The sequence below is a fragment of the Mangifera indica genome, chromosome 4 (genome assembly GCF_011075055.1).
Source record: "Mangifera indica cultivar Alphonso chromosome 4, CATAS_Mindica_2.1, whole genome shotgun sequence".
Taxonomy (NCBI): domain Eukaryota; kingdom Viridiplantae; phylum Streptophyta; class Magnoliopsida; order Sapindales; family Anacardiaceae; genus Mangifera; species Mangifera indica.
In genome coordinates, this window is record NC_058140.1 from 12451806 (window position 1) to 12471206 (window position 19401).

The 19401-nt window shown below is 34.2% G+C and overlaps 3 protein-coding genes and 1 long non-coding RNA gene across 7 annotated transcripts; 1 reads left to right on the forward strand and 3 right to left on the reverse strand.

Annotated features, from left to right (window-relative positions):
* Positions 1–208: 208 nt before the first annotated feature.
* Positions 209–1364, reverse strand: LOC123214737 (probable carboxylesterase 12). The gene has a single exon (XM_044634702.1). It carries the CDS (start codon positions 1252–1254, stop codon positions 304–306), a length of 951 nt encoding a protein of 316 aa, XP_044490637.1. The 5' UTR covers positions 1255–1364; the 3' UTR covers positions 209–303.
* A 254-nt stretch (positions 1365–1618) lies between these two features.
* LOC123213553 (probable carboxylesterase 2) lies at positions 1619–2902 on the reverse strand. The gene has a single exon (XM_044633013.1). It carries the CDS (start codon positions 2725–2727, stop codon positions 1795–1797), a length of 933 nt encoding a protein of 310 aa, XP_044488948.1. The 5' UTR covers positions 2728–2902; the 3' UTR covers positions 1619–1794.
* An 893-nt stretch (positions 2903–3795) lies between these two features.
* On the forward strand, positions 3796–16056 carry LOC123213980 (presequence protease 1, chloroplastic/mitochondrial-like). 4 transcript variants are annotated; one of them, XR_006501785.1, is made up of 21 exons: positions 3796–3925; positions 5916–6099; positions 6476–6650; positions 6745–6877; positions 7024–7094; positions 7460–7543; positions 8376–8466; positions 9037–9557; positions 9643–9807; positions 9888–10106; positions 10200–10327; positions 10808–10997; positions 11713–11796; positions 11881–11978; positions 12347–12611; positions 12698–12860; positions 12937–13117; positions 13790–13861; positions 14136–14335; positions 14644–14729; positions 15861–16056. XR_006501785.1 is itself a non-coding variant. In XM_044633643.1 (19 exons), the coding sequence occupies exons 1-19, from the start codon at positions 3913–3915 to the stop codon at positions 14275–14277; spliced, it is 2979 nt and encodes a 992-aa protein (XP_044489578.1). In that variant the 5' UTR covers positions 3796–3912; the 3' UTR covers positions 14278–14601. The 4 variants fall into 4 exon arrangements, 2 of the variants coding, with proteins under 2 accessions (XP_044489578.1, XP_044489579.1); XR_006501784.1 differs by lacking the exon at positions 15861–16056 and having other exon boundaries at positions 14644–14963; XM_044633643.1 differs by lacking the exons at positions 14644–14729; positions 15861–16056 and having other exon boundaries at positions 14136–14601.
* On the reverse strand, positions 4063–5131 carry LOC123213981. Its single transcript, XR_006501786.1, has 2 exons — positions 4991–5131; positions 4063–4900 (listed from the first exon to the last, which is right to left on the reverse strand). It is a non-coding gene; the product is annotated as an uncharacterized LOC123213981 (long non-coding RNA).
* Positions 16057–19401: the final 3345 nt, after the last annotated feature.

A 19401-nucleotide genomic window follows, 5' to 3' on the forward strand; every position in this document is an offset into this window, starting at 1 on the left:
TTGTTTATATATATGGGTAGTTTCGACATTTCACAAAAGTTAGGCATTTTTGCTTTAATCTAAATTTTTTGGATAATTTTTTTAAACCCCCTTACTTTTGTGTATTTCTTATAATTTCCCTAATTTGGCCAATATCATGTTAAATAAAATTGGATTTATCAAAAATATTGTAATAATAATAATAATTCAATCAGATGAGATGAATCAAACAATAAAACTGGAATTATTTTTAATTTTTTTATCGGTGACCTGCAATTGTTTCAATCCCTGAAAATGGATGCAGATCTCTGTAACTTCGATTTCTTATTGTTGATTGAAGAAGGAAGCAAGTCTCTTGAGCATAGCCACAGCCTTTTTGCAAGCGGGATTTTTCAGATGGAAAACATGGTACTCGCCTTCCGTCTCTGCAATTTCCACATCACCCACCCACCCACTTCCCTTCAACTTCTCGTAATAATACCATCCTCTTGCTCTAAGAAAATCCTTCTCAGCCACAAAAACCAGCACCCTGCCGATCCCCAGCCTCGCTAGGTTCGGATCAGCCGCCGGATTTATCAGCCGGTCGTCGCACCCGCTTGAGCTCGGACAAGCCATCTTCCAATATTTCTCCCGCCGTTGTCTGAATTCTGCGTCGGTCGACTCATCACCAACAGGTTCTTTGCCCCAAAAATACGGATGACATAAAGCGACGCCCTTCACATTAACACCCTTAAGCTTTTCTCGGCCGTGTCTTAAGCCCATATGGTGAGCTATAGTGGCTCCAGCGCTGTCCCCGCAGAAAAACACTCTCTGGAAATCAGCGTAGTCATTGAGCCAATCTTCGAGGCCTGCTCCGTGCGCATGAGACCCGACCCATTGAAGGGCAGTCCACGAATCGTCCAAAGCGCAAGGGACGGGGTGCTCAGGGGCTTTTCTGTATTCAACCGAGACTGCAATGATGTTAGCTTCTGCAACTAAAGAGTTGAGGAAATTGTGGGTTTGAGGAGAGAAAGGGGATTGGGCGTAGAAGCCTCCTCCGTGGAAATAAACCAGAAGGGGAAGTTTTTTGTTTCGATTGGTGTTTTTCAGCATGTGAAGCCTGACCGAGAGCCCATTTTCAGGTGAATATAAAACGTCTTTGCATTCAACATTGGTCTTGGGATCAAGAGATGGGGGAACAACTTCAGTGCCTTGAAGCCTCCGTACGCGGCCATCTTTGTATATGATTATCATCGGAGAGAAGTCATAGGCTACCACTGGTTTGCTGGAATCCATTTGGGCAATTAAGAAAAATAGAGCTGAGATAAAACAGACGGCCTTTAGTTGGTTGGGCAATACTATATGTATCTATATTTGGTATACAATTATATACATATTTATATATATCATTACTGAACATTATTTTATCTTTAATTTAAAATTATTTAATATTATATATAAATATGTATATATTTATATAATCAAAATAAATATATATAGTTTTTTTGTTGTTTGTTTTATAGTTCCAAGATGGAATAATTGAGAGCACTACAGATTTATATTCCATTTTCAGAGCTGGCCATTCAGTTGGCCCTTTGTTGAAAGAAATAGGCAAGAATATGACACAGATTTTCGTGACTTATGCAAAGGACAAATAATATGAGGGAAAGGAGTTGAACCACCACTCAGTCTTTTGGGCATCCAATTTTCTCAATTTGTATCCATAAATTCAGTTTTGATAAATAATTCTACAGAACATAAAAAAGAACTTAATTTTGATTTTTCGCTTTGAAATTATGAAAGAAGAGCTGAGCAGTACAAAGTGCTTGACGTAAATCAGCTAGCATTATGTTGATTTATGAATGAAGCTATTTTTTCAATCAAGGCCACGGCACTTTCAGAATTCGGATTGAACAAGTGAAACACATGGTCTTCTCCTCCTGTCTCCGCAATCTCCACTTTTCCAGCCCATTCACTGTCTCTCAATGTCTCATAATAAAACAACCCCCGGGCTTTCAATTTATCCTTCTCAGCAATACAAACTAGCACCCTGGCGCACCGCAGGCTCGACAACCTCGAATCAACACTTGGGTTGATTCTATAATCATCGGACCCGCTTGTGGTTGGACACACGAAAGTCCAGCACTTATCAACACCGCCGTCTTGCCTGCCGAAAAATGGATGAATCAAGCAGATTCCTGACAATTTCACCCCATTTAAGTCTTCAACAGTTGCCTGGACGGCCACGTTGTGCACCAGGTTGCCTCCGGCGCTATCCCCAGCAAGAAAAACTCGGTGAAAATCAACGTAGTTGTTCAGCCAAGCTTCAGGGCCTTGACCATTGCAATGAGACGCCACCCATTTTAGTGCGGCCCATGAATCTTCATAGGCTACGGGGATGTAGTGTTCTGGGGCTAGCCTGTAGTCTACGGAAACGGCGATAGCATTAGCCTTGGCCGCTAGAGAGGATACAAAGTTGTTATAAACGGAGCAAAATGGTGAGCCCATGAAGAAGCCTCCGCCGTGATAGTAAACAACAAGAGGCAGCCGTTGGCCCGGTTTAATGGCGGCTGCTGGAATAAAAATACGAGCTGAGAGTCCGGTTTCTGAAACAATGATAACATCTTTAGAGAAGACACCATTCTGATCAGAATCATCAATCGCTGGTGGAACTCTATCGGAGCCAAAGAATCTCTCCACGCGTCCATCTTTATATGCACGAAAATATGGAATATACTCATGCGCTACTTGGTTTTCACTCGAATCCATTGTTACAGTCAACTGAAATTACAAATGGATTAGTTATGACTGAACTGAAGAGGATCCGATAATTTAAATCTGAAAGTAATCGTCACCCATTCCACATGTTTAACCGAAGACTTTGTTGAGTCTTTCTAATGTTTGGTAATGGGCACTGGGGTCCCTGGTGAGTTTCACGAGACCTTCTTCTTCCCATCAGATATTGCACATTGTTTGGAAGTGGAACTTTTGACCAAAGACCCAACTGCCCTCTAACTTTACCTTTTCTTTTTAAAAGAGAAAAGGATAATTGGATGAATTGGGAAGTGAGACCCATCACCTGTCGCCTCACTGGATACAAAATTCCGATATGTACAGTACTCACCCTGCCATCACATGGGCCAAATAAATCCCACTAATAAGGTTGTTGTGATGACTGATGAACGATTTGAGCGTAGCATCCGCATTTCTCATTAGTGTCGCCGGTGAAACTATTTATATAATTTTTTTATATAATTTTATATATAAATAATAATATATACATGATATAGATGTATACACCTTCCCTTAGAGATGATAATGAGTTATTCTTGATTAAGCCATAACTGGTTAAGTCAGTCCACTATTATGAAAGGATTAAGAGGACAATCCACATGTTTTTTTTATTAGTCTATTAAATCATTATTTTTTAATTTTAAAATATTTTTTATCGAATCGTATTGGATTGACTTGCAGACATTATTCTAAGGCCCCAGACAAGGCTCACAATTTTGCATATTATACCCTCTACAACTTGCCAAATGAAAAGGACCTTAAACTGTGAAGTCAACTTAATTAAAACGTTGCGTTTCGTAAGTAAACGCAGCGTTTCATTGAAGGAAGTATATTATTATGAGCAATACTATCTGTACCTATTTTGGGTATATAAATATATACACACTTATATGTTTCAATATATGATTTATTATTATTTTATTTTTAATTTAAAATCATCTAATTACATAATAACACATATAAATATATATATATTTGTGTATCTAAAGTGGATACACATAATTTTATTGTATTAGTATTTTAGTTTCTCGAATAAACTCCAAGTGCTGGTTGATAAAAGTATCTTCCTCTCTCTCTCCTTTTGTTCTTTCGCTTTTTTTTCTTTTTTATTCCCTCTTTCTCTGTAGTCAGGGGCTAGATCTGAGTCCTTCATTTCATCAGATGGTGATAACCGGTAAGTTTTTTGTTATTTTGCTTATTAAATCTATGATCGAGATTTGTTGTAATAGGTGTAGCCAACTGGCAGCTGTTTTTCAGTTGTATAGAAAGCCTGTAAAACCTAATCAAGAATTAATGAAAAATCTGGAGGAATTATTCAAAAATCTTATAGTTTCTTACTCTGGATTTCGATGGAAGTCTTGTTTCTTGTTAATCTTTCATAAACCGTGTCACGGGCCAATCTGACTTCCCGGCATGTCTCCAGGAAACTATATCACCCAAATGTAAACCGAGACCTTGATGACCTTCCTGTACAGTTCTGTTACTTTTGGCCGAGTTCAAGAATTTTTTTTCTTGGAAATAAAAGATATTTGTCAACCTGTTCGACAACCTCGATTCCCGAAGACATGTCAAAATTGGAAACCAAAACAAAAGAAAGCGAAGGTGAAGAAAACAATGTGAACAAGAGTTTGGTGGTTTGGCCATCCGTGTTACCTAGGAGGTCTTTCGATAGAGGAAGAAAGAGGATGGCCAAACAACTCAACCTCTAACCACCTCTTCTCACCAAGCAACCTTCTTGTCGATTTTAAACCTTTTATTTCTCCCTCTACACTCTTCTTTGCTCTCTTCTTCATGTCGGCGAAGGATGCAGCTTTAGGAAGCTTTTTCTTTTTCTCTGCAAGAGCCTTCTTGGCTGCAGGCTTCTTTTCTACTTTCAGTTTAGAGCCATTTGGAAATTAGATTGCCTGTAGATTTAAAACTTGAAAAACAGAGAACACACACAAATCCAGAACTGTGCTAAATTTTTGTTTTTTAAGAATCGATTGAGAGATTCGTTTTAAAAAAATATATTTTTCTTACACCCAAAAACTGTTTCCCATCCAAAGTCTACTTCACTCTCCGTCCTGGGATGTCTGTCTCTCTTGAGCGTTTTTCTCTTGATAGCTCTTTCTCATGCTATGACGAAGATGAAGTGTCATTTGCAATTTGTCTACGATGATGAAAATGGTTTACGATTGACAACAATTTAAGAGAAACTTCACGATCTAATTATAAAAGAAGCACGATGAAAGAAAATTACCAAGGGGGGCGATAACCAAAGAAAAACTTTTCCGCCAAGCAACCGGACCTTGACTTGAGCCTTAGATTTCCATGAAAGAAGTTAAAAAAGCCCTCGAATATTAACATGATTTCTGAAAAAAATAAATAAATAAAATACTAATTAATTTTCTTGTCCAGCAGAAATTTAGAAAGTTCGGGAAATTTAAGGACAAGGGTTTGAATGAAAACTTGGTCGATTACAAGCCACAATTGCATTAATAGATATTTTCCCTGGCAACAAATCCTTTCATCAAACCTCTCCAAAACCGAAAAGAAAAATCATTTTAAAAACGCCAACTCAAATACAAGCGCACTACCGTAGCTTCGGGTTATCCTGACTGTCAGTGACAGTGGAGAGAACGGCTTTGCTTCGCTCTCTCTCGTGTTCTTCTCTCGCTTGCAACAGATATTACTTCTGATCTTCTCACAAGCTTTCGCAATCTCTCTTTTCTCGTCCTTCTTCATCATTATCTGCCGGTAGGAGAAATCAGCTCCGTCTGATTCCCAACCTCACTGGACGCTCGCTGCACCGTTGTCACATTAGATTACGCCCTCCGTTATCCTCTTCTCTTCACTTCAATAAACGTTTCTCAACTCTCTCTGTACGCGCCGTCGCCTCTCCTCCTGCACAGCCCTCTCCTGGTACCAAATGCTTGCTATTTGAAACTACGATAAGCATAATTTCTTAAATATCTTCAATTGAGCTAAATATGTTACGCTCTATTATATATTAAAAATGAGATCTTTCGAGACAATACAATTAAGAAAGTTCCATTTGAAATCATTTTAATAGGTGTAAAATATATGAATGTTAGGATATTCTTGTTAATGTGTTAATACATTCACTGATTAACTCTGTTTTAATAGGTTGTAAACATTTTATTTGCATATCGTTTTGGGTGCAGATGTTGTTGAAGTCAGTGATGAGGTTGCGGAAAAGTATGGATTCGAGAAGGTTTCAGAAGAGTTCATTAAAGAGTGTAAGTCAAAGGCTGTGCTTTTCAAGCACAAGAAAACCGGTGCTGAGGTTATGTCTGTATCAAATGATGATGAGAACAAGGTGTTTGGTATTGTCATCCGTACTCCTCCGTAAGTATAATATCATATACACTGTTTTGCCAATTTATTATGTTGTATATAAGTGTTCATGTAAAGCAAAATATTAGTTGAGGGATTTTAACCGTTTGGACTGAATGAGATGAAATCTTGAATTTTGTGGAGGGCATTGGCGCTTGCTTGTATGGGCAATTCATATGTATCTTTAAATATGAGATATAAATTTTGGTAATCTTGTGTTGTTTATATTACTTGGTACTTAGATGTTTTGATTGTATTGGGCATTGGTTATGTTTTGCTACATGTATCAGTTCTTATCAAATTTTATGTGAAAACTATGTTTGGGTTGATTCTTTAATTATGGCCTTTTTAACTTGTATCGTCTCTTTGTATGTAATTGACAATGCAGGAAGGATTCAACTGGGATTCCACACATATTAGAGCACAGTGTACTATGTGGATCAAGAAAGTATCCTTTGAAGGAACCATTTGTTGAATTGTTGAAAGGGAGCTTAAACACTTTTCTGAATGCATTCACCTATCCTGATAGGACCTGTTATCCAGTTGCTTCCACAAACACTAAGGTAAAGATGAGATTGAATTATGAGGGGTAGAAACATAAAATTGGAAAATCTTGCTTTCATGTTGTTTAACCCACAATATTTGTTCTACAAACAGGACTTTTATAATTTGGTTGATGTCTACCTGGATGCTGTATTCTTTCCAAAGTGTGTGGAGAACTTCCAGACATTTCAGCAGGAGGGCTGGCATTTTGAGCTCAACAATCCTTCAGAGGAAATAACTTATAAAGGTTTCCTTATGATATATCACTTCTTTTTTGTTTTGATATTTCAATGCCATATTCCAAAAGATGAGGGTTGACTTTTCCTGGTGAATGATTCGTCAAACTTCTGGATACAATTTTTTTTAGCCTCCTTGCTTTATTCTGAACTTCAGGTGTTGTTTTCAATGAGATGAAAGGTGTTTATTCCCAGCCCGACAATGTATTAGGGCAGACCATTCAACAGGCAAGTTCTACAAGATGTTCTGCTTGCTTTTCTTTCACATTCCTTTGATGTTAGCAACTTTGCAGAACGTTTTCACAATTTATTGCTGAGTGGTATCTCTGAAAGGGAATCCTGAATTTTATTATTGCAGATAGTGGTAAACCATCGGTTGATATTGAATTTAATTTATTTCAATCTAATTGTTAATATGTTGTGGCCTTACTGCCTAATTGTACATTAAGATTGTCTAGCTATTGTGTGATATGTGTTCAGAAGCCCTATGTGTCTCTGGTGGTTTCAAACACAACGCATTGGTTGCCCTATCCAAATTCTGATACAATCATCTTCTTTGTAATTTATTACCGTGTTTAACAAATTTTCCACAGGCTTTATTTCCTGACAACACATATGGCGTTGACAGTGGAGGTGACCCCAAAGTCATCCCCAAGCTAACATTTGAGGAGTTTAAGGTCTGTCTTGAATTGTCTTTTAACATAATTTTTGAGTTAAGGCTAGCATGATGTTATTAAGTTTTTAAATGATTATGACCTAATAGTTGTTATATCTTGTGAAGGTTTTGCTTTGTTATTGCTGGATCTAAATGATTTACTGTTCTCTTCCTTTTTCTGGTGTGGATGATTATTATTATTTATATTTATTAAGTTGGGATTGAAACAATGTGCCAGATTATCCTGTATTATTTATTTATTTATTTATTTTTGTATAAATTTCAACTCTAGGCAGTTGGTATCAGTATTGATATGTTTAAAGGTTGTTAGAACGTTATTCTATGTTTAGCATGTTGTATCTTATACTGTATGTTTTCTTGAGGGAAATTAAAAAAAATGGATATTAGTACACCTCCATTATTTTTAGAACACAGAGGACTCCTCCAAGGCCTTATGAGGTGTGAAACAGACATGATAATGGAGATTTTTGTGCAACAAATTTAGTGGATAATGGAACTGTTGATCTGTGCGATTATGGTTTCTTTGATAAGTTATGCACAAATGCTGATATCCATCTAATTCTAAGAATCTGGAGGTATTGCTGATAAATAAGAAACTACTGACATGTTTTTAGTTTTGTTATTACTTGATTTAATCTTCGGTTGGCTGATTTACTGGACTTTTTGGGTTTTAGATGCTGATCATGGTTTTATAATGCTTCAGACATACCAGTTGTGAAAAAGTTTTGGCCGCCAAATAATCTCAATGTGAACTGAAGCACAGTACTGTTCTGCGTAGATGTGTAAATAATTGTCTTATTATTCTTTTTTTTTTTCCTGAACGAAAAATACAGGAATTTCACCAAAAATATTACCACCCTAGCAATGCAAGGATATGGTTCTATGGAGATGATGATCCAAAAGAACGTCTGCGGATCTTGAGTGGTAATAAATGAAACCTCAGATGTTATGAATTTGTTAGTTTTGTCTTCTTTTTTTTTTTTTTTCAATTTGTTACCACTTTGTTCTTTCCCTGAGATACATGAATGCTTTGGCCCAGAGTAAAGTGATGAGTTGCAAAAATTAAGATGTGTAACAAGATATATGAGCAGACTTTGAAATCTTACAAGGCTGGTCAATTAAATAATGGAAAATAAAATATCCTTCCCTAATTGTGTGTTGTTTCATGTTGCTCTTCTGAGGTCATTTGGATTAAAAAAGAAGATATTGTGATAGTATATTTTAACCTTGGATTGGTACCAGGTGCATAACCTTTCCTTCATTGATCAGGTGATAGAATCATATATATTAACCCCACCTCAACCAAAAGAGTTACGTTTCCTGGTTCTCTTATCATCTTTCTTGGAAACTTTAATTTGTGGAGCATAATGTTAAAGGCAGATTAAATGATTCTTGAAACAACAAATATTGTCATTCTAATAGTTTAACTGAATATACAAGTTTAGAGTTCAAGCAGTTATATTTAGTACATTTAAGACTCTTTCTTTTTCACAGAGTATCTGGATAATTTTGAGGCAAGTTCAGCTCCCAGTGAATCTGTAATTACACCTCAAAAACTTTTTTCAAAGCCAGTCAGGGTAGTTGAGAAATATCCTGCCAGTGAATGTGGCGATCTTAAGAGGAAAAACATGGTATGCCTTAATTGGTTGCTCGCAGATAAGCCCTTGGACTTGGAAACTGAACTCGCTCTTGGATTTTTGGATCATCTTATGTTGGGAACTCCTGCTTCTCCCCTGAAGAAAATTCTACTGGAAAGTGGTCTTGGAGATGCCATTGTCGGTGGTGGAATTGAAGATGAACTCCTTCAGCCTCAGTTTAGTATTGGATTGAAGAATGTTTCTGAAGAGAACATTCAAAAGGTAGAAGAATTAATCATGAATACCATGACAAAGTTAGCAGAAGAAGGTTTTGAGGCAGATGCTGTGGAGGCATCCATGAATACAATTGAGTTTTCTCTCAGAGAAAATAACACTGGGTCATTTCCTCGTGGCTTATCACTTATGCTTCGATCCATTGTAAGATTCATTTTGTGTTTTAGATACGTGGTGTTTCTATCTTAATTTCTGTAATCCAGTGCTTGATATGGTTTTTATATTATAGGGTAAATGGATATATGACATGGATCCTTTTGAACCTTTAAAGTATGAGAAACCCTTGATGGATCTGAAAGCAAGGATAGCTGAGGAAGGCTCTAAAGCTGTTTTCTCTCCTTTAATTGAGAAATATCTATTGAACAATCCTCACTGTGTTACTGTAGAAATGCAGGTACTTGATTCACTTTCTATATTTTTTTATGCTTCTAGTTATTATCATATCAGATGGTAATCGTTTCAAATCTGGTGTAGCCTGATCCAGAGAAAGCTTCTCGTGACAAAGCTGCTGAGAAAGAAGCTTTGGCAAAAGTCAAAGCAAGCATGACAGAAGAAGATCTGGCTGAACTAGCACGTGCTACACAGGAGCTACGATTGAAGCAAGAAACTCCTGACCCTCCAGAAGCTTTAAGAAGCGTTCCAAGTCTATCTATAAATGACATTCCCAAAGAACCTACACGTGTTCCCACAGAGGTTATCACAATTCATACTGGTTCCGGATTAGTGTCAACATATATCCTTTGAGTTGAAGTGCTAAAATCTGAGCTTTTGCACATATTACTGTAGGTTGGAGATATCAATGGTGTAAAGGTTTTGCAACATGACCTTTTCACAAATGACATCCTCTACGCAGAAGTTGTCCTAGACTTGAGTCCAGTAAAACAAGAGCTTCTTCCTCTGTTACCACTTTTTTGGTAAGATGATCCCTGAAGTAGCTGATGACCATTTTTTTCTATGCAAACTCTTTCTTTTTCTATTTACTTTTCCTGATCTAGATGTAGAAAGACGTACTCCAAATAGAATTCATCTTACAGAAAAGACTAGGTTTGCTAATTAGAATACTTAAAGAAAGCTATGATCTTTATTCATCTGGAGGTTTGCTTGTTTTTTGACAGACCTTTTTATTAGTTTGCTTGAATCAGAAAATGATTTCTTGGCCTATTCCTTTGGCATGGATTCAAGCTGTTATGATGATACTCTTTCTTATTGTGTGACACTTTTGTTTTATCAGTCTCATTAATGAGAAGTAATCTTAAATCAAATAGATCCTTACATGCTACTCTCTGTATCAAAGTAGTTGTAATGTTTATGATGTTATAATAACTATCTGCATTTGCATGCTTCTGCCAAGTTGATGGAAATTACTCTTTATAACTTTACAATGGGCTTGACAGTCAGTCGTTGCTGGAGATGGGTACAAAAGACTTGAGTTTTGTGCAACTTAATCAGTTAATTGGAAGGAAAACTGGAGGAATATCAGTTTATCCATTCACATCATCCATAAGAGGCAAAGAAGATCCTTGTTCACATTTGATTGTTCGAGGCAAAGCAATGGCAGGACGAGCTGATGATTTATTTAACCTGGTAATGTTTATAGCAACTTTACAAATGAATTCATTTTTGAGTTTTTGGTATCCTTGGTGCATCAGAGAGATCAACAACACTCAAGAATTGGCTTTCTTAATTACTTTTGTCATGTAGAAAGTTTGTAGGTTACTTCTTTGCGATGCATTTAAGTTGTATTTTTTCAACTAAACTTAGATATTTACTTTTTTCATTAAAGCAATGATATATGCATCCAATTTTGAATACCCAATTGGGTATCCACGTGAAGTTTAATCATGGGATTATATGTTACTTTATCTTTAATTCAAAATTACCCGATCATAGGATGACACATCATGTGGGTACTTAAAACTATGTGTATATAGCTTTATCGTTTTTCATTATATGTGTTAGCATGTAGATGTTTCTGCCAAAGTGAATTGGATTGAGCTTGTTAGACATGCAGGAATAAATAACTAAACATGGGGAATTTTTAAAATAACCATGAAATTTATCTTTTGCTTTGTTGATTTAATTATTATGGTGTAAATCTTATTTATGTTGCTTCAATTTACTCCCTCACTGTCAATTTAAATTTGTAAACTCCTCTTGCTGTCTGTCTAACAATATTCTGATACTGTTTTTAGCCTGTTGTTTAAAGTTGTACTTTCAGGCCTGTGAATCTGACATCCTGACTGTTTTTGCCTGTGAATTAACAATTGACTGAGGGTTCATGTTTGCTTTATAATTGTAGATGAACTGTGTTCTTCAAGAAGTCCAGTTTACAGACCAGCAGCGTTTCAAGCAGTTTGTTTCCCAAAGCAAAGCTAGAATGGAGGTATATGTTGTGATATTCTAGTAGCATGAATAAAACGTATAAAGTTGCAAGTTTCATAATCTCAGATTTCGTCCTTATTTTCAGAACCGATTAAGAGGAAGTGGTCACAGAATTGCAGCTGCTAGAATGGATGCAAAGTTGAATATTGCAGGGTGGATTTCTGAACAAATGGGTGGTGTCAGGTTAGGATATTTTGATGATTTGATGTGATTTCTCTCCTTTGAGCTGATCTGTTCTGCTAATAATGTTATTTATCAAATTCTCACTCTGCAAGCATTGTAATCAAGAAGGGAAATATTGTCTAGGATTTGATAAATGTATTACCTTTGTTTGGGTTAAAATATTACTTTTGTTCCCTTACCTCTCAGTTTAAGCTTTAAGGGCAAATTGGGCAAACATGATGTTATAATACAATCTGCTAATTCATTTGTTAGTAGTATTATTAAAGTCTGCCTTAAAATTTACAACCAAGCCGTTTTGATTTTTGACATAACATTTTATACCTAATTGACTCAACTGATTTAAATTGTATTTCTTCTTGTACTTTTAGCTACTTTGAATTTCTGCAAGCCCTTGAAGAGAAAGTTGACCAAGACTGGTCTAGCATTTCTTTGTCTCTTGAGGAGATTCGAAGATCCTTACTTTCTAGGGATCGGTGCTTGATTAATCTGACTGCTGATGGGAAAAATCTCAAGAACGTAGAAAAGTTTGTTGGAAAATTTCTTGACATGCTTCCAAGCAACTCTCCTGTTGAAACAGTTAGATGGAAAGCTCGACTTCCTCCAACACATGAAGCTATTGTGATACCTACACAGGTACAGGTTTTGTTTCCTTTATTGTTAAAAAATAAAAAAAACAAGCACGCCCACTTTTCTGAAGATCCATATCATTTCTTTCTCAGGTAAATTATGTTGGGAAAGCAGGTAACATCTATGACACTGGTTACCAACTTAAAGGGAGTGCCTACGTTATATCGAAATACATAAGCAATACATGGTTGTGGGATCGCATCCGTGTTAGTGGTGGGGCTTATGGTGGTTTCTGTGATTTTGACACTCATTCAGGTGCATTATCATTCTATATGTGTTCACTAGTACTGTCTAGTTGCTGTTTGACAATCTGACCTCTGAATCTGTGTAGGAGTATTCTCCTTCTTATCTTATCGGGACCCAAACTTGATGAAGTCTCTAGATGTCTATGATGGAACAGCAAATTTCTTGCGTGAGTTGGAAATGGATGATGATACGCTTACTAAAGCAATTATTGGGACCATTGGGGATGTAGATTCATATCAGCTTCCAGATGCCAAAGGTTATAGTAGGTATGTCATATGTGGACAATTAGTTGATGCCCCTGACCTTTGTGCGCCTTAAAATGTTTTATTCATTGGTTCTATAAGCTTCATAATATGGGTATGTGTGGCATTATAAACTTTGGGGGAGAATTGGTCGCGGAAAAGGTTCTTTCAGATTTTCATTTTTTGTCCTTGGTGTTCCAAGTATTATGATTACTTTTTTCGCTTGCTTAAAATTTCCTTTTTTTGGGGAGAGAGACATCGGAGGGGTTTATTGCATGGCAGAAAATCTGTGTGAGATTTGCATTGTCAGTGATTATGGGTTTTAGTGCTGGATTCGAGCCGAGCCGAGCTCGAGCTCGGCTTAGTTTGTTGAAATAAAGCTTGAGCTCGAGCTCTCGAGCTCAAGCTTGGCTTGTTTTGAGCTCTAGTTCAGTTCGAGTTTTAATTAACTCGTTATTAAAATGATGTCATTTTAATACATATTGGTCAAAACGACATTATTTGATATTAAAATTTTTAATTTGCGAATTTGACAAACAACTTGAGCTCATTTAGGGCTAGCTCATTTCGGACTCGCTCGAGTTCGAATCCAGCCTTGTGATTTTGTTGAATGTGCTCATTATTATTTATGTTTGTTCTATTGGTGCCCCATGTTAATATTAAATATCATTTTTTTCTTTTTTTTTCCCTTTTCAGTTTGTTACACCATTTATTAGGAATTACAGAAGAAGAAAGGCAAAAAAGACGCGAAGAGATATTGTCTACAAGGTAAAGATTTTACATATTATAAGTGTAGACCAAATATTGAAGTTGTCAAAGGTAGAAACACTCCCTGTGCAGTTTACAAGGCTTTATTTGATAAAAAAGCATTATGAAAATCACTGATCAGGATCTGTAAGCTGAACTTGACATTACATAAGGCTCCATTGACCATTTGTTTGTCTGAGACTCATGGCTGGAAAGTCTTGCTTCCATCCAGTAGATCCGATTGTTTGCTTCTCCCGGGTGTATGTGACCTTTTTTTGCCTTTTTCAACCCACAGTGTAAAGGACTTCAAGGAATTTGCTGATGCAGTTGAGGCCATTAAAGACAAAGGAGTTGTGGTTGCAGTGGCATCTGCTGACGATGTTGATGCTGCAAACAAGGAGCGCTCTAACTTCTTTGAAGTGAAGAAGGCCCTCTAAGAACCTTAAAAGATTGCTTTGACAGCAAGCAGTTCTCAACCTTATCTTTTTCCGTATGGTATGAGACGCGCAAATCATTCACTGTTTTTCAATTTTTTTCATAGTAATTGGAGAAATAAGATAGCAAAGTAGAAGTATTCACAGCGAATGATGTGATAGCAACTGTATCAGGTCCTGCTGTAAAAATACTGTGCATTTTTAACATCACTAGTATCCTTTGATTTATTAACCTTCGAAACTTGTCTTATACACTTGTCCATTCACCATCGGAAATATTGATGTCAGATTTGACAAGCTATTCTATAGTTGCTCTGTTTATTTGAATCCCAGAATGTACAGTCAGTAGAAAATCGTACTTCTGTGCAGCCTTTTGTTCAATGACAGATTCTCCAGGTGCTGTGAATTGTGTAAACATCCTGTTATTCTGTTCGACGCCTCCCTCACTCAGCTCGGTAAGTAATTGCGAGCTGATTATCAAAATTTGTGTTCTTTATATTTTTTCAGTTACACACAGAAGAGCATACCAAATTTTATTGATTTGAAATGCTACAAATCCTGCTTTTTCAACCTATGATGATTCCATAGAATATATTGTAGAAAAGGTAGACAACATTATGTTTAAGAAGGATCCATCATATCAGTATTATAAAGTATAAACCAAGCTTGGGTGTTATTCAGTTTCTGAATTCTCCCATTCCTATATAGCAAGTTAGAATGATTCTGTTTTTTGTTTTTTGTTTTTCTTATTTCATATTAGTAGCATAAACCATGCTTTGGTGGAATTAAGTTTCTGAATTTTCCAATTTCTGGGTAGCAGATTAGAATGGCTTTGTTTTTGTTTTTGCTTTTGCTTTTTTAAAAAAAAAAAAAAAAATTGGGACACATGTTCTGTTCACTCAACAATTAATACTTCCCTTTTTCTCTTATGATGGTGTTTTATTAATCTAATTCAAGAAATGAGTATATTAATCTGTAAGTTCTTATACTAGTAATAAATTATGTCAACCCTTCTACAAAGTATCTCCTTCCAACTTTCTAATGTGATAATAAATGAAATGGAGATGGAAAGACAAATTCTATGTTAAATTATTAAATTTAATTAAGTACATATGAAAAATTAAAGTCTACCTAATCTTCTCCAATTAATTTAATTATTTAATTACATAAATATAAATATTATATTATATTTTTATAAGATTTATATCTGTTTATTAAATTTATATTATTGTAATTAATTGTTCTTCCAACAATTTTATAATTGTAACATAATGGTGAATATTCTTACATGATTAAATTGAATATATCAATTACAAATTAAAAAATAATAATAATAAGAGAACTGGTTTGGCTTCAAATCTGTCCTGTGCTTAAGATGATTTGAATCCATTAATTTTTTAAAAAACAGAAAATTGATTTGAAGCCTAAGAAATTGTTAAATGTGAAATCATTAATTTCCTGTGTATATCATAAATGTGTATATCTAAAATGAAATTAAATAAAATGATAAATTTTTTTAGGGAGATTAAAATAAAATGAAATGAAATAATTGTAGCTAAATTTCATCTTAAACGTATGTATGTCAGATAAACATGCAGAGGTGGAGGCTGCAGGCCACACGCAGAATATGCTGGTACGGTTGTACTCATTCGTTATGTTTTTTATTTCAATTATTTTGGGCAATTCAAAACCCTGGATATTTCACTAAATTCTGCAGTGTCCCTGTTGTTTCTGGAGATAGAACCATCTCCCCATTAAAGGATTACATGGCTTCGTTTTGTCTAATTTAGAAAAATTTTCAAACCAAATTGAAAAAAATGATTTTAAAAAAAATCTCATAACCAAACTAAATTAAAAAATTACAGTTTTGTTGAATTCGGTTTACTATTTGGATATATAAAAATAAAATACAATATTATCAATAACATATTCAACATTTTATTCCTTTGTATATCTATCAAGTATTTTTAATTTTAATTATCTTAAATCTTAATTAGCATCTTTTGATACAGTTTTGATTAATATGTTCTTGTTAATGAATAAATAACATGTCTTCTTCTTTTTCTTTGACAACAACTATTTATGTATTAATTAAAATTAGAGGCAGCAAGGAATGGAAAATCTTGGTGAGTCTATTAGTAGTAATTTTTTTAACTTTTGATCAATTCTTTTATATTTGAATATGTGATTTTCTTTTATTAAAAGTAATTTCAAAGATTGAAATATAGAGATGGTATAATGTTTTTCAAAATCTTTTATTCTTTTCTTTTTCTTTAAATATATTTACTATTCATTTGACATAAGATATGATTGTTGGATTATGATTATGAATATTGTATTACATCATACAATCTTTTATATATTTCTTAAAAATATTTTGTATTATTATGTTTTCAATATAGTTATTACTTTTCCATAAAAGCCTTCTTCAATATAAATAAATTTAAAAAAAAAATTGTTTTAGGGTGGTTGTATCTTTAATACAATATAGGTTATATCATACGTGGTGCAAAATATGTTTCGTATAAAAAATGAACATATATATATATGTATATATAAACATTTTACAGTTTAGTCAGTTTGAATACTACTGAAACCAAATCAAGTCATTTTAAAAACAAATTAATCTAAACCAAACTGTTTTTTTAATATAAACCAAATAAACTGCAAATTTCAAACGATTTAGTCTAATTATAAAGTTCGAAACATTTTATGCATATCCCTACTTCCCACAATTTCCTTCTCACATAAAAAATAAAAATAAAAAAGCTTTGGAGTGTCAACCGGTGCTGCAAGGATGGATTCAACCTAATTTAGTTTCAGATACCGATTACCAAATGTATACAAGCATAGGCATGAAGTTTGATAATGCAGAATTGTTCAATTTGATAGACGATAGGATGGCTACTTTTACAGGAAGTCCTTTCACTTACTAAAAAAAGGCCTGTACACAAGCAATTTCAAATTGGAAGCACATGGTATTCAAAAAATGGACCATCGTTGATGTGAATTATGGAATGCACTTTCCAATTATGTGACCCCCCACATCCCATGCATGTTTTGATGCCTCCATTTTTCTCTTAATAAGACACACATTCTACTAGTGCTCTTCTTGTTATATGTTTGCTAGCCTCTTTTGTTCTTGAATTGTCCCTTCATTAGGGCCACTTTTATTTATTGCCCAATTCAATTAGGTCAACCATCTCTATTCCATTTATATTTTCATTTACAAGTTTACTTCAATATTTCAAAAAATAAGAGAAAAAAAAAAAAACCCTCATTTTCATTTTGAATGATTTGTCATCTTTTTCTATATCCAATTTCACAATAATAATAATAATTAACAAAAAAAAAAACCAAAAACAAAATTAGGGTTTATGCATGCATATCACAAAGAAAAGTGTTTCATTGGGACCAAGTCCAGCCTTACTGTATTTTATTATTTGAATAATGTTATGTTTATATCTTTTTACATAAATAACAACGTGTATAATTAGGTAATTAAAACTTAAAAATAAAACAATAATCAATTATATTATGACATATTGTTATATGTGTATAAATATATATAATTTTATTTATAGTATTTTAGTATTTTACCTAAAGAGATAGGCAGATTTGAAATAAGTGAGACTTACTAATAATCAATTTACATGCAGCTTTTCCAAGATAAGTGCTTGTATTCCCCTTTATAGTAACAAGCCAAACAGGCAATAAACCTAAATTAATGACATATCATTTTTCAACATATGAATTTACCTAAATTCTGCAACTGTAATTTCCCTCTATAATTGTTTCATCATTGCTGCAATTAAGATGAAGGATGAAATTAGGTATCCCAAATCAATTTTTATTTAATATCAGAGAGAGAAACTTATTCATTTTTATAGTATAACCATCTAACTCTCAACCTCTTGTTCATTTATGTTTACACAAAAACTACATTTCTTCATAAATGACTTCTTAAAGGTTTTCAAAAGAGTAATAATACAACCAGTACAATTTACTTGAATTCAACTTCAATGTGCAACAAACTCATAAATTGATAATTAAACCCTATAAGTGATCAATTAAATTTCAGAGTAATAAGTGAGCATCTGGGTTCATTCTCATAATTGCATAACATGAAACTTTTTTATAATATCGCTATATAGGTTTATCTGGGTTTATAAGAAAAATATTATATATGCATACTTTTATGAACATAAATTAATACATACATTATATGTCATCATGTGATTAAATATTATTATATCATTCTTTTAAAATTATTTAATCATAATTTAATCACATGATAAAAGATTATATATATTTATCTATTTACTCAATAGTATATACACTTAATGGTATTGGGGTTCATAAGATTTCTTTCTCTTGTTAGATTTTTTACTATTACAAATGTAAAAACCAAAAGAGGGGATTAATATGCATGAAACCCTAATTCTCTACTTTATATGATAATATCTTGTGGCATTCATCATCTATGTTTTAGGCTATAAGTGAATCAAACAAGGAAGAAGAAAGAAGAGTGCACGTTTTGTTCAAATTTCAGAATATATTGCAGGTGAATAATGTAAATGGCAGTTTGGCATTAATATGCATGAACCCTATTTCTCTACACATTTCCTAATGTAACTAAGTAGCTACCTTCTCCCTTACACTTACTCTACTCCTTTATTTTCTAGTTCAACTTTCCAAACCTAACCCACCTTCTCAATTTATTTCTAACCAGTATATTGATTTTTAGGGGGGTCAAAAGTCCCCTTTTTTAAAATAATAGGAATTTTTAAGATTAATGGGGGTTTAAATTAGCTTGTATAAATGAGGGGTTCTAAGTGAATTAATGGTTGAATTATTTTAAGTTGAATAAAATCAATACATTCAGTGAGTGGTGACGCGGTAGAAAAGTGATGTGTTGTTTTGATTTGACTCATTAAAATTTTAACAACATCATAACAGAAAAACAGTAACTGCGCCGTCATCTCACCGTTAGCAGACCTTAAGGACCACATAACAGACTTACAGTAACAAGTACATTCTCTCTACTCAAATCTTAGCCCTTGATTATATCGACGGCTATTGTCGCACCACAACACTCCCTCAAATCCCTCATTTTTAACCCCTCCA

Excerpts from the sequence above, each read along its gene's own strand:
- LOC123214737 (XM_044634702.1), bottom strand. The coding sequence starts at position 1,254 with ATGGATTCCAGCAAACCAGTGGTAGCCTATGACTTCTCTCCGATGATA.
- LOC123213553 (XM_044633013.1), bottom strand. The coding sequence starts at position 2,727 with ATGGATTCGAGTGAAAACCAAGTAGCGCATGAGTATATTCCATATTTT.
- LOC123213980 (XM_044633643.1), top strand. Across the intron at positions 10,107-10,199 it reads CTACACGTGTTCCCACAGAG|GTTGGAGATATCAATGGTGT; the intron begins GTTATCACAATT and ends ATATTACTGTAG. Across the intron at positions 11,797-11,880 it reads AAAGCAAAGCTAGAATGGAG|AACCGATTAAGAGGAAGTGG; the intron begins GTATATGTTGTG and ends CCTTATTTTCAG.